At 43.4% G+C, this 12,598-nt stretch overlaps 2 protein-coding genes across 2 annotated transcripts; both read left to right on the forward strand.

Annotated features, from left to right (window-relative positions):
• The first annotated feature begins 3,000 nt into the window (after window positions 1–3,000).
• Window positions 3,001–7,669, forward strand: LOC123155797 (zinc finger CCHC domain-containing protein 10). The gene is made up of 2 exons (XM_044573929.1): window positions 3,001–3,282; window positions 6,442–7,669. Exon 2 carries the CDS (start codon window positions 6,494–6,496, stop codon window positions 7,295–7,297), a length of 804 nt encoding a protein of 267 aa, XP_044429864.1. The 5' UTR covers window positions 3,001–3,282; window positions 6,442–6,493; the 3' UTR covers window positions 7,298–7,669.
• A 188-nt stretch (window positions 7,670–7,857) lies between these two features.
• LOC123155799 (probable inactive purple acid phosphatase 28) lies at window positions 7,858–11,130 on the forward strand. The gene is made up of 4 exons (XM_044573930.1): window positions 7,858–8,091; window positions 8,166–8,316; window positions 9,452–9,843; window positions 10,430–11,130. Exons 1-4 carry the CDS (start codon window positions 7,915–7,917, stop codon window positions 10,874–10,876), a joined length of 1,167 nt encoding a protein of 388 aa, XP_044429865.1. The 5' UTR covers window positions 7,858–7,914; the 3' UTR covers window positions 10,877–11,130.
• The last annotated feature ends 1,468 nt before the right edge of the window (window positions 11,131–12,598 follow it).

The raw sequence follows: 12,598 nt of genomic DNA on the forward strand, positions 1-12,598 counted from the left end.
TTGGTAAAGGTAGCGGTGAGAGGCCATGTAGGAGTACATGGTGGGTTGTCTCATTGCAGCCGTCCTCAGGAACTGAGGTCTGTGTTTGTGATCCATGAACAGCTACTACCACGCATTGGAATGCTTAAGTGCCCCTCTCGACTTATTAATCAACCTGATCTCTGTCCAGGAGTTGCAACTAGTTTCTGGTGTTTGTAGGTAGTGTTAGTAGTCTACCAAGTGGCACCCGGTACAGGTGGGCTTGGGACAGACTAGGCACAGTGGCACGGTGTACCAAGTGGCACCCGGATGGTGGGCTTGGGAACCCTGCTCACATCGTTTGGGGCCGTGAGCGATACCCCAGCCGGATCTCCTTGCGGATGGAACCCGAATAGGCGATAAACCTGGACGAGAGACTTGTGTGGTTAGTCAGGTCATGGCCGACACCCTCGCTGGGCTTCCGCTTGAAGGTTGCCGAGTACATGTCGTGTAAACGACGGTAAGTGGTGAGAGCGTGTGTGAAGAAGTACACCCCTACAGGGTTAATATGATCTATTCGAATAGCCGTGTCCGCGGTAAAGGACTTCTGGGTTGCCTATAACAGTTCATAGACAAGTGAAAGTGGATACTCTAAAATACGCAAGATAAGCGTGAGTGCTATGGATGGCGTTCTCGTAGGGAGACGGGAGCAGATCCATAGTGGTGTATTGATATGGTGAATATGTGGACTCGTGTGCGCCACCTCAAAAGAGTTACTTGCAGTCGTAGTTCAGGTTAGACACTGAGTCAAAGCTGGCTTGCTGTAGTTAAACCCCACCACCCCTTTGTTGATAATGGTGCATATGTAGTTAGTTCTGATGTAAGTCTTGCTGGGTACATTTGTACTCACGTTGCTTAATTTATGTTTTTGCAGAGAGACTTCAATCTCGCTAGTAGTTCCACGTGGACTTCGACTTTTAGCTTGTTACCTCAGCTACGATCTTGTGCCCTCGGCAGGATCTGGTAGATAGACAGACTTCTCAGCCTTTTTCATTTGTAGATGTCTGTGCTCAGACATGTTACGCTTCCGCATGTGCTTTGACTTGTATGCTCTGATTGTTGGGTCATGAGACCCATGTTTGTAATATCTCGCTCCTCGGAGCCTATTGAATGAAATACTTGAGTCATAGAGTCATGTTGTGATGCCATGTTGTATTTGCACATATCGAGCATATTGTGTGTATGTCATTGAAATGCTTGGTATGTGTGGGATCTGACATCCTAGTTGTTTATCCTTGGTAGCCTCTCCTATCGGGAAATGTCTCCTAGTGCTTCCACTGAGCCCTGGTAGCTTGCTACTGTCCGGAACACTTAGGCTGGCCGGCATGTGTCCTTCTTCGTTCCTGTGTCTGTCCCTTCGAAGAAATGTCACGCGGTGTCTACCGGAGTCCTGTTAGCCTGCTACAGCCCGGTTTACCAGAGTCCTGCTAGCCCAGTTGCTACAGCCAGATTCACTCATTGTTGACCGACGCGTTCGTTGTTGGGTCATGTATGCCTGTCCCTGTAAGTCAGTGCCACTTTGGGTTCACGACTAGCCATGTCAGCCCGGGTTCTTTGTCATATGGATGCTAGCGGCACTATCATATACGTGAGCCAAAAGGCGCAAACGGTCCCGGGGCAGGTAAGGTGGCACCCGTGGAAATACCGTGCGTGAGGGCGCAAAGTGATATGATGTGTTACATGCTAGATCGGTGTGACTTAGGATCGGGGTCCTGACAGTAGAGTGGGTCCCAGTCCTTGTCGGTGGGAGGGCTCCGTTTTTAGATCTTTCTTCGAGTTTTGTTAGTGTTCGTGTTCTGCTCAGAAAGGCGAGACGGCGGTGGCTCTTTGAAGATGAAATAAAGGTCTCTCTGCCTAATCCCCATTTCGGTGATGCGTCTAGCATTGCGGTGGACGTGTGGAGTTGTGTCTCCGGCAGATATGTCTTTGGTGGATTTGCTCGGATCGAGTCATCGTTTGTCTATGTTCGTGTGTCTTCAGGTTGGAACCTTCTGATCTACGTTATTTTTCATTGGCGGCGGTTGCTGTTCTGGTGCGTTGGTCCTATGAGGCCTTAGCATGGCGTCTTCTCGACTGTCTAGTACGACATGTTTGCCCGGCTCCGGCGAGGGAGGGGCGATGGCAGTGGCGCACCTTTATTGTACTACCATGATTGAAGATGAATAGATCGAAAGTTTTTCTGCAAAAGAAAGTAGCGCAGAGTTCTTTAAAAATAATATTACAAACTCTGGCACTAATTCAGAAATGTTAAAAATCCCACTTCACATTTTTAGCGCTAAAAATCTAACAACCAGATTTGCCATGCAAACAGATAAATCTAACAACCAGATTTGCCATGCGAACAGATAAAATTGCCATGCATGTGAATAAAATTTGTCATGTTCTTATAATAAAAATTACCATGTACTCGCTTCGTCCCATAATGTAAGACGTTTTTTGACACTACACTAGTATCAAAAAACGTCTTACATTACAAGACGGAGTGAGTCGTAGAAAAAATCAACGGAATTTTTGTCATCGTGCAAGCGTGCAACGATTAATTGTCATGGATTTGATCATGATTCGACGTGTCTGACCGCGCAAGAATTTTAACCCTACAAATCTGATGTTAGATTTATATTGAAGTTCAAATAATTCAGTTTACAGTAGAATAAGAGAAGATGTTGGAGTGCGGTTATTCGGCTCCCGAGCTCATCTGATCGCGTGATGAACAGTAAATTAAAAAAAAATAGACAAATTCAAAAAATCTATTTCCTTTCAGGAACCAAATCATCTTCATACAATTTCTTTTAGATTTATCTAGTGTTTTTTTTTGAATTTTCTCTTAACCGGATCCAGATGAGCCAGAGCTCAGAAATGGATACTCGAAAATATCATCACATTAATTTGTTTTTCTTTTCGATTTCAAATACACCCCGCAAAAATAAATAAATAAAATACGCACACCCTAGATCCACCGTCAGATCGCGGTAGACTTTTCTCTCCTTCACCGTCTCCGTGTCTTTCTCCCCTTCCCCTCCGCCGACTCCTAAAATCCCCAACCCGACCCGAGCCGCGGCTCCTGACGAAAATCAATCCTCCATCCATCGTCGTGCCCTAGCGCTACCGCGGCCTCGCCGCCGACGCCTCAACCACCCCCCGGACGAGCCCCTCGCCTCTGCCGCGCGTCGCCGCCGCCGTCGACGTTCCTGTCCTACCTCGCCGCGTAGTCGCGGACCCTGCCCCCGCCCTACTCCGTCCGCGACTGCGCCGTTGGTCTTCGAGGTATGGTTGGTTCTCCGGTATCCGGTGATTAGTAGATTAAACCCCGCTGACCTCCGCCAATTTTGCTTGTGCTGGTGTGCGCCCTACAGATCCGCCCCTGGTTATTGCTTACATGTACCCAATTAGATGGCTGTTGTTTTGGTTGTGTCCTTATGTGTAGTCTGACTCAGATGGGTTATTCTGTTCGAGGTTATGTGCATGGAAGGGCCTTGAAGCAGCATAGTTGCTTTTGGTATATATAACTACGAATGTGTTTGTTGGCTAATGGGTAGTTTTGAGTTGCCACTGTATTTCTTTAGTTTAACATGACATTTTAAGGTTCTGGTATCATGTAATTTGCACTTCCTAGTAGAGTATCTATTTACTTACTCCCTCCTTCCATCTATATAGGGCCTAATGCGTTTTTTAAGACCGCCTTTGACTATTGACAAGATTAATAGTACATGACATGCACAATGTGAAAATTATATCATTGAAAGCTCCTTTCACACACGAATTTAACGGTGTGCTTTGTGTAAGTTGCATGCCATATATTATTGCTCTAATATTTGGTCAAAGTTAGCCTCAAAAAACGCATTAGTCCCTATATAGATGGAAGGAGGGAGTACTTATAGTTGTAAGAAGAGTCAATTACACCACCGGTGCCACAACTTGACGCGAAAAGTCAGTTTAGTGCTACAACTTGCGGCATACATTGAATTGGTGTCATAACTTGGCTTTGATGTGCATATACGGTGCAAATCACGTTTCTATACAAACATGGTGCTGATTAGGCACGCCGATGTGTGCGACTGGACGACGTGTGTCTGCTATTTGAGCAAGAAAAACCATCGGTATATTCTTTTTCTCATGAAAAAGCACCTGGTAGCGACCCATTTTTTCTCGCAGATGGGGCCTATTTTCGATCACGTGACCTGAGGCCAAACAAATACACCCAACATCATTACTTGTAAGTGGGCTGGAGTCCCAGTGACCCATTTACCGCCGGCCAAACAAATACACTCAACATCATTACTTGTGATTAACTGATACAAAAAGCATACAACCGTTCTGACTTCAGTGGGCTGGAGTCCCAGCGATCCATTTTACACCGTTATTTTTGTTAAAAAATACATGTAAATTGTAACCGCGCGTTAAAGTAAAATAAATTTAAAAATAACAGTGAAAACTTTCATATACTAATATTTTTTAACTCATGAACATTCTAAACTTTTATTAGCATTTATTGAAATAGAATATATATTTTATAAATTCCTAAAAAAAAGTAACGTTGTTGGGTGGTGTGGTGGCCACTCACACATGGTGGCATGTGCTACATATCGCTGCTTGTAATCCCAGCCAACTATTTTTACATTATATGAATATATGTTTTTAAAGCATGAACACTTTTATATACTACGTGAATATTTTAAAACTTATTTAAGAATTTATGAAAATATATAGTAAAATAAAAAACATTCTTAAAGCATGAACATTTTTATACACAACATGATTCTTTGTAATAGTGAACATTTTTAAACTCTTATAAATACTTACTTTAAGAATGAAACTTTTGTAGTATATTACATAAATATTTGGATGAAACTGTGACCAATTTTAAACTTATATAAGAATTTACCGAATATATGTTCTTATTCAATATGCAAATTATTACATGAACAATTTTGTACTTCATAATTTGATATATGGATGAATACTAAATCCATACACGATTGTTTTATACATATATATCATTTATAACACACTATTATTTTTACATATATTCTATAAATTTTTGAAAAGAGAAGTGCAAAATGAGATGTAGGGACTGCAACCTAGTTAGCAGTCAAAAAATATACAGCAGCAGCATCCAGTTATTAATAAATGTGGCTGATTGTCAGGTGGTTATACTTGCGCTGCTGCTAGCTACAGGGCAGTTGTTTGAGTCCCTCACGTACCAATTTTTCATTTATTTGTGGGAGGCTGACAAGTGGACCCTTGCAGCCATGGCATAGTATTTTTCATGAGAACAATATTTCGAGGTTTATTTGTTGCAAAAAAGCAGGCCACACGTCCACTTTGCCGCTAGTCGTTGACAGCAGGCCCCGTGCCATGTTGGCGTGCCTAATCAATATCCTGTTTGTATAGAAACGTGATTTGCACCGTATATGTACGTCAAAGCCAAGTTATGGCATCAGTTTAATGTATGCCGCAAGTTTTAGCACTAAACTGATTTTTCATGCCAAGTTGTGGCACCGGTGGTGTAATTGACTCTTGTAAGAAGACAAATCTCTGCTATTATTTTTCAGTTCATATGCGTCAAAGTTTATTTGTGTTTTGTGATATTCATACATATTGGTGTCTGATGTGTTGATTTGTTTAATGTTTAAGCAGTACTGGTTGCTATTCTATAACAGAGTCTCTATGTAGATTTTGTTAGCACCATGAGTGTAGTTTTCTTGCACTCCCAAGTGACGAAGGTCCTAAGGTTAACGTTGCAGTAAACGAAATGGTCTGAATGTGTTTGTTTCATGACTGCCTGTGTGAATTTTAGCTAGCTAGACAAATGTTTACTTTAGCTAAAAGACGATGACCTCGTCACGCTAGTAGTAACCGATATAGTTTGATTCCTTCCAGGATATTGAGATTGCTGGTCCTTTATAACCTTTTCTTCTTGGATGTAGCTCTGAATGTTTTAGCTAGTGAATAGTTTTGAGTTGCCACTGTGTTTATTTCTTTAATTCCACATGACATTTTAAGATTCCGATGTCATGCAATTTGCACCCTAGTAGAATATATATTTATTTACTTGCTTGCAAGAAAATAAATCTGAACTATGATTGTCCAGTTCATATACGTGAGAGGTTTATTGGTGATATGCATACCCTATTGGTGTTTGATTTGTTGACTTGGTTTATTTATAATCAGTACTGGTTGCAGTTCTATAACAGTCTTTATGTAGATTTTGTTAGCGCCATAAGTGTGCATTTTCTTGTCCTACCAAGTGACGAAATTCCTTCGGTTATGCAGTAAATGAATTTGTTTGGGACTATAGGCTTTGTTGTTGTTGTATGCGTGAAAGGTCTGAATTTGTTTGTCTGCATAACTGCCGCTGTGAATTTTAGATAGCCATGGCCTCATCACTTCACTACTAACCGATAGAGTTTGTTTTCCTTGCAGGATTTTCAGACTTGCTGGTCTTGTATAACCTTTTCTTCGTGGGTGTATCAAGATGTCTGGAAATGATTCTCAGGCTGCAGCTGACAGAATAAAGGCACAGGCCTTATCAAATGCAAAGGGATTGAGCAGGGCTCAAGCCGAACGTGCAGCGGAAGCTGCCGCTCGCAATGTCAATGCCTATGGGCAGAAGGAAGAGGGACCAAGTCGCTGGCAGGAGAGGAAGGAAGCGAAGAGGCAGATGTATCTGATGAGTACAGAGAAGGCTGTGAGGCTGGGTGTGAGACCAAATGCTGCACCAGCTTCTGCAACTGCTGGGGGCCAATGTCAGAAGTGCTTCCAGCCTGGGCACTGGACATACGAGTGCAAGAATGAACGGGTCTACATATCGCGGCCCTCCAGGACGGATCAGCTTAAGGACCCCAGGTTGAAGAAGGCGTGGCTGCCGGCACCCTCTCAGTTCGTGAACCCTGATCTGGAGAAGGAGATGGAGGAGGAAAGGAAGCTGATGCGAGAAAAGCTGAAGAAGGAGAAGTCTGAGAAAAGGAAGGCAAGGAGCAAGTCAAAGAGCAAGAGGAAACATCGCGCCTTGGTGTCTGACTCCGACTCAGACTCTGAATCATCGGGGACCGGCTCCGAGTACTCTTCTGAGAGCGGCAGCTCAAGCTACAGCTCCTCAGACTCGGAGGACAAGAAGAAGCGCCGACGCAAGACGATGCAAAAGAAGAGAAGGCATCGGAGGGACAGCACGTCGTCGTCCTCCTCTAGGTCTGAATCTGAGTCCGAGTCTGATTCTGATTCTGACGGCAAGGGCAGCCGGAAGAAGAGCAAGAAGCGCGGCGACAAGCGCCGATCCTGAAGAACCGGAGAAGGCGCCAGATGCGGCCGAATACTGCCCACATATCATGTGCTTTTCAGTGCAGCCGTGGCTTCGAGTGCCGAGCGCCCTCTCAAGAGATATATTGCAAATGTATCAGTTGATTTCCTGAACGCTAGATGATTTCCTGTTATTGTTCCCCCTGTGCTAAGTAGTACTCTCTTTTATCCTAAAGATTACTAAGAACTTGGAAGTGCTTGAAGCTATAGATTGTTTCCTACCCTGTGATGCCTGTGAGCAGCAGCAAATCCTGCAACTATATTCATCATCATCTGTAAGCTTGTTGTGCTTGACTGCTGTGTAATAATCGTTTGATATTGTTTTTGTGAAGATAAATCATTTTGACCTTACTTACTCCCTCCTTGCCGAATTATAGCGCATTTTTCAAAAAGGGGTCAAACTTTGTAAACCTTAAAGTTTACGGACAATTATCAACACTTACAATACAGAATAAGTGCCATTTGATTCATCATAATGAGCACGTATTTTCATATTCGGTATTGTAAATGTTCATTACAGCTCTTGCTTAACCACTTGACGGTTTTTACCCAACGAGTCTTCCGCGAGTCGTGCGGGCTGTGTCTGGCACTGGCAGTGAGATGGCACTGCCGGTGAGCCCGGCCGGTCTCCTCTCGCTCCTTGTCCCCTGCCTCCTCTCCTTCGTCCTCCTCCGCTTCTCCGCCTTGCTGGATCCCGGCGCCGCCGTGCCCCGCGTCAAGAGGTCCCCTCCACTGCCCCTCCGCTTCCGCCATGACGGCGCCTTCAAGATTCTCCAGGTTGGTAGCTGGCTGGCTCGCTCGTCCCTCCTGATTTCCTCCGCTGGCCCTGCTAAGCTCGCTGTCGTTGTCAGGTGGCGGACATGCACTTCGGCAACGGCGCCGCTACGCGCTGCCGGGACGTGGCGCCGGAGGTCGGCGGCGCGCGCTGCTCCGACCGCAACACCACGCGCTTCCTGCGCAGGCTCATCCAGGCGGAGAGGCCCGACCTCATAGCCTTCACCGGTGCGTGCTTTGGTTTGCTCCCCCCGCGGCTTCTCTTCTCTTACTGCCGCTGCTAGGTGGCCATCTAGCCCCAGAGATCGCTACTCCACCCCGTGCGATCCCCCCTGGCCTGGCCTTGCTCATGTCATGTGGCCGTCCCTGCCATTGATAAGTCTTGCAGATTTGTCAGTTGAAATGATGCAACGGCATTGGATCCAATCGATTAGTTGGTCAATTTGCCTGTGACATACCAGCGATATGCAACGACAAAGTTGGTGCTCTATGTGGTGCCAGCTTGATGGAGCTTGTAAGTTGACTTTATGAATGCTCCCGTTTGCATTCAGATGTCAGAGGGGGTGGCTGGAAACTTTCACTATGGGTTACACTATTATCGCCTATTTACTTGTAGCTCATCGATGATGCTCGGCTGTTATGGATTATCTGATGTGGCCTGTGGATGGCATTTGTATAACCCCGCGGGAATTTACTTCCCAAGCAATGTGAACTCGTCAGCACTGATGCTTAGAGGTTTAACACTGGATGGAGCTAATGTTAGAGTACTAAGCTTGCATTCTTCTTTTATAACTAATTAACTATATCGAGTGAGTTCTCTCTTGTATGCAAGGGATTCACACATCGCTCCTCTTGGTTCTGAACTTCTGATGATGGCATTGATGCATGATTACATCAGTAAGGTGATTGGTGCAAAGAGACCAAACTCCAAGATCACCAAACTATTAGCAGTCAATAGTAGAATTTGGATGAGATCCACATTCAACATGAACATGAGTAATGTTCCCTCTTAGGCTCTTAGCTGTAACAGAATATGGATGATCCTGTGTGAACAAAAGCCAACGGTTATTTTTCTGTCCTGTTGAGTCAGTAGAGTTTGGACTACAAAACAATCTAAAACAGTCCACCAACTCTTGGGGTAGCCGCTAACATAAGCATGTTATGGCCTGCGAGTAAATAGTTATTGACCATAACCGCTGCTTTCTTTTTCCATCAGCCCCTCTCTGACAAGTTTTAGTATACCTTGATTTAATAAACTTGCGATTTTTCAGTTACTACATTATTTACTTGTTTCCAGTTCTCTTAATCATAAAAAAGGCTGAGTAACTTAAAATTTAATCCTTCTGCTTTAATTTTGAATCAGGGGATAACATATTTGGGGGCAGTGCAACTGATGCAGCAGAATCACTACTCAGAGCAATTAGCCCTGCTATAGAGTACAAGGTACCATGGGCCGCCATATTAGGAAATCATGACCAGGAATCCACAATGACGCGAGAGGAACTGATGATGTTCTTGTCTTTGATGGATTACTCAGTTTCTCAAGTAAACCCTCCTGGTTTTCTGGTACATGGGTTTGGCAATTATCATGTTGGCATACATGGGCCATTTGGATCAGGGTTGGTCAATGCTAGTCTGCTTAACCTTTACTTCCTGGATAGTGGGGATCGTGAAGTGGTCGATGGAATTAAAACTTATGGATGGATCAAAGAATCTCAACTTGCTTGGCTCAGTGCTACTTCAAGAGAACTCCAGGTAGTCATGCTAAATACTAAATTGATCACAGTACCAAAGATCCCAGTTTGGAATGTGTCACCATTTTGGATGAAGATCCTAACAACTAGTATAAATGTGTCATATCTGTTGGTCTATTACTCTTGCCTTTTCTGTTATACGTTGATGAACATATTTGTAACCAATTCTGGATTATTGTTCTGTTCATATTTACCAGTGTTTGAACTAAATTTCTTTTTGACCCGAAGCTATGATAATTTGTTCTCACATCATATTTTTATTGATTTTATAAGGGTTTATGTGCAGAAAGCACAAAGAAAAACTATGCCCTAGGGAGTTCCAAAAAAGATAAATTACAACAGCTACAACAACAGCATCATTGGAGAAATCAAGATGATTCTCATCCAAAACCTATCTAAGTTTTAAAACCCAATCAGGCAAAGCAGCATAAGCTAACTCCCATATCACATTCACATTACGGGATTTGCACCATGCTCATTAGTAACTTCTGTTGTTTATCAGCATTGTTTGAAATAACAAATGCTACTCCTTTTTGTAATATATATTCTTTGACAACCGGTACCTGACAATTTCCTTTATTTGACAGCAAAATTCGCCTGCCCCCGCGTTATCATTCTTCCACATCCCAAATCCAGAAGTCCAAGAGCTGTGGTACACAGATTTTAAGGGTGAGTACCAGGAAGCAGTGGCTTGCTCATTAGTTAACTCTGGTGTCCTTGACACCCTCGTCTCCATGGGAGATGTGAAAGGTGTCTTTCTTGGTCATGATCATCTTAATGATTTCTGTGGCAACCTTAACGGCATATGGTTCTGTTATGGCGGTGGCTTTGGTTACCATGCCTATGGAAGGCCTCATTGGCCGAGGAGAGCTCGGGTAATTTATACTCAACTCAAGAAAGGGCAGAGATCGTGGACGGGAGTCGAGTCGATACAGACTTGGAAGTTGCTTGACGATGAAAACCTTTCCAAGATCGATGAGCAGGTTCTCTGGAGAGACAGTGACGATGACTCTTACCAGAGTGTCCACTTGTAAGCTCCGGACACTAAAAGATCTCTTTGTATGTTGTAAACATGTTTGATAAATTACAATACATCAAATTGGTAGGTTTGATCAAATTAGTCATGGTTGGCCATGGACCAAATTAGTCATCACCTGTATATGATACTGCTGTATCTTGTTCATATGCAAATCCCTTGCTTGGGTTGTTGAAACCAGTTCTGAACATGATGTGAAGAGGTAATTTGTCCCCTTGATGTGGCAGTTAGCCTGAATATTTTTCTTGTGTATGGATTGACTGTTATCTGTACTTCATTATACTCACAAAAGATAATACTGTATGAATTAGACAACATATGCCTGCTTTTAATAACAAAAAAACACCTGTTTAATACTCCCTCCGTCCGGAAATACTTGTCGTGGAAATGGATAAAAATAGATGTATCTTAAACTAAAATACATCTAAATACATCCATTTCTTCGACAAGTATTTCCGGACAGAGGGAGTAAAAAGAAAGAAAGCTGGGCATCTTATATAGTGTTAAATTAAATAGACTTGATGGCTCTTGTGGCCCTTCATTCTATCAAGCAGGAAAGAAATAACCCAAGGTATTCATAAAGCAAAAAAAGCGAGTATGAACTATCCATAAAGTTTTCTGATGTACTCCCTCCGTTCGGAATTACTTGCCGCAAAAATGGATGTATCTAGACGTATTTTAGTTCTAGATACATCAATTTCTGAGACAAGTAATTCCGAACGGAGGGAGTACCAAGGTATTGTCAACCGTCTGATCTTCAACTTCTGGTTCAGATATAGGCCTTCAATCATTTTTGGACCACAACCTTGAGCTCTATCAAAATCAACCTTAACCGTGCCCCTCTCTCTTCCGTTATTTAATCCATGCATTTCAAATTTGCTCAAAGGAAAAAAAAGGGCCATGAATTTTAAACCTGATATCTGATTCCTGACCAGTTTGGATCATCCCCTTCCACCTGACACCATCTTTGAAACAAACCAATGTCGAATATGATTTTGAAATTTTAGTTTGTCTGACTTAACTGAAAAAATCATGAAACTTTCAGGAACCATTATTTTATTTATGCAAATATCGTATAAGGATTTTGGTGAGCCTCACTATCGTTTCGTAATTTCATAGAACTTTGAGAAAAGTTCACTTTTCATTCCTCAACTATTTGGGAAGTCTAGATTTAGTCCCTCAACTCCTAAACCAGTCAACTTGCACCCCTAACTCTTCAAACCGGACAAGTTAGTCCCTTGTCTCGGCCAACTATGGGACAAGCACGTCATCCACGAGGTTGGTGCACCCGTCCTCCATACTCGTGCCATACGCCCTTGGTGACGTCATCCGTCATCCCACCATAGTCGTTGTTGTTCTCTGTGTCGAAGAAGCTCGACGTGAGCTGCCTCTTGTCCCAGTTCATGCCCCCGATGGCGCATACGGCCCGGGAGAGGGGCTTGACTGCTTTGGACCAATGGCAGCATAATGAGTCCATTGTCTCGAAAATGCTGCCATGGCAACAAAAAAGGTTAAGAAACTGCCATGGCAACATAATGAGCCCTTCGGCCCAAAAATGATGCCATGGCAAAAAAAGGGCTAAAAAATGATGGCATAGCAGCAAAAGTGAGTAGAAAGGCATAATGAGCCCTTTGGCTAAAAAAAGCTTCCATGGCAACAAAATGAACACTTTGGATAAAAAATGTTGCCATGACAGCCAAAATGAGCCATTTGGCTAAAA

Source organism: Triticum aestivum, chromosome 7B, assembly GCF_018294505.1.
Source record: "Triticum aestivum cultivar Chinese Spring chromosome 7B, IWGSC CS RefSeq v2.1, whole genome shotgun sequence".
NCBI classification, from domain to species: Eukaryota; Viridiplantae; Streptophyta; class Magnoliopsida; order Poales; family Poaceae; genus Triticum; species Triticum aestivum.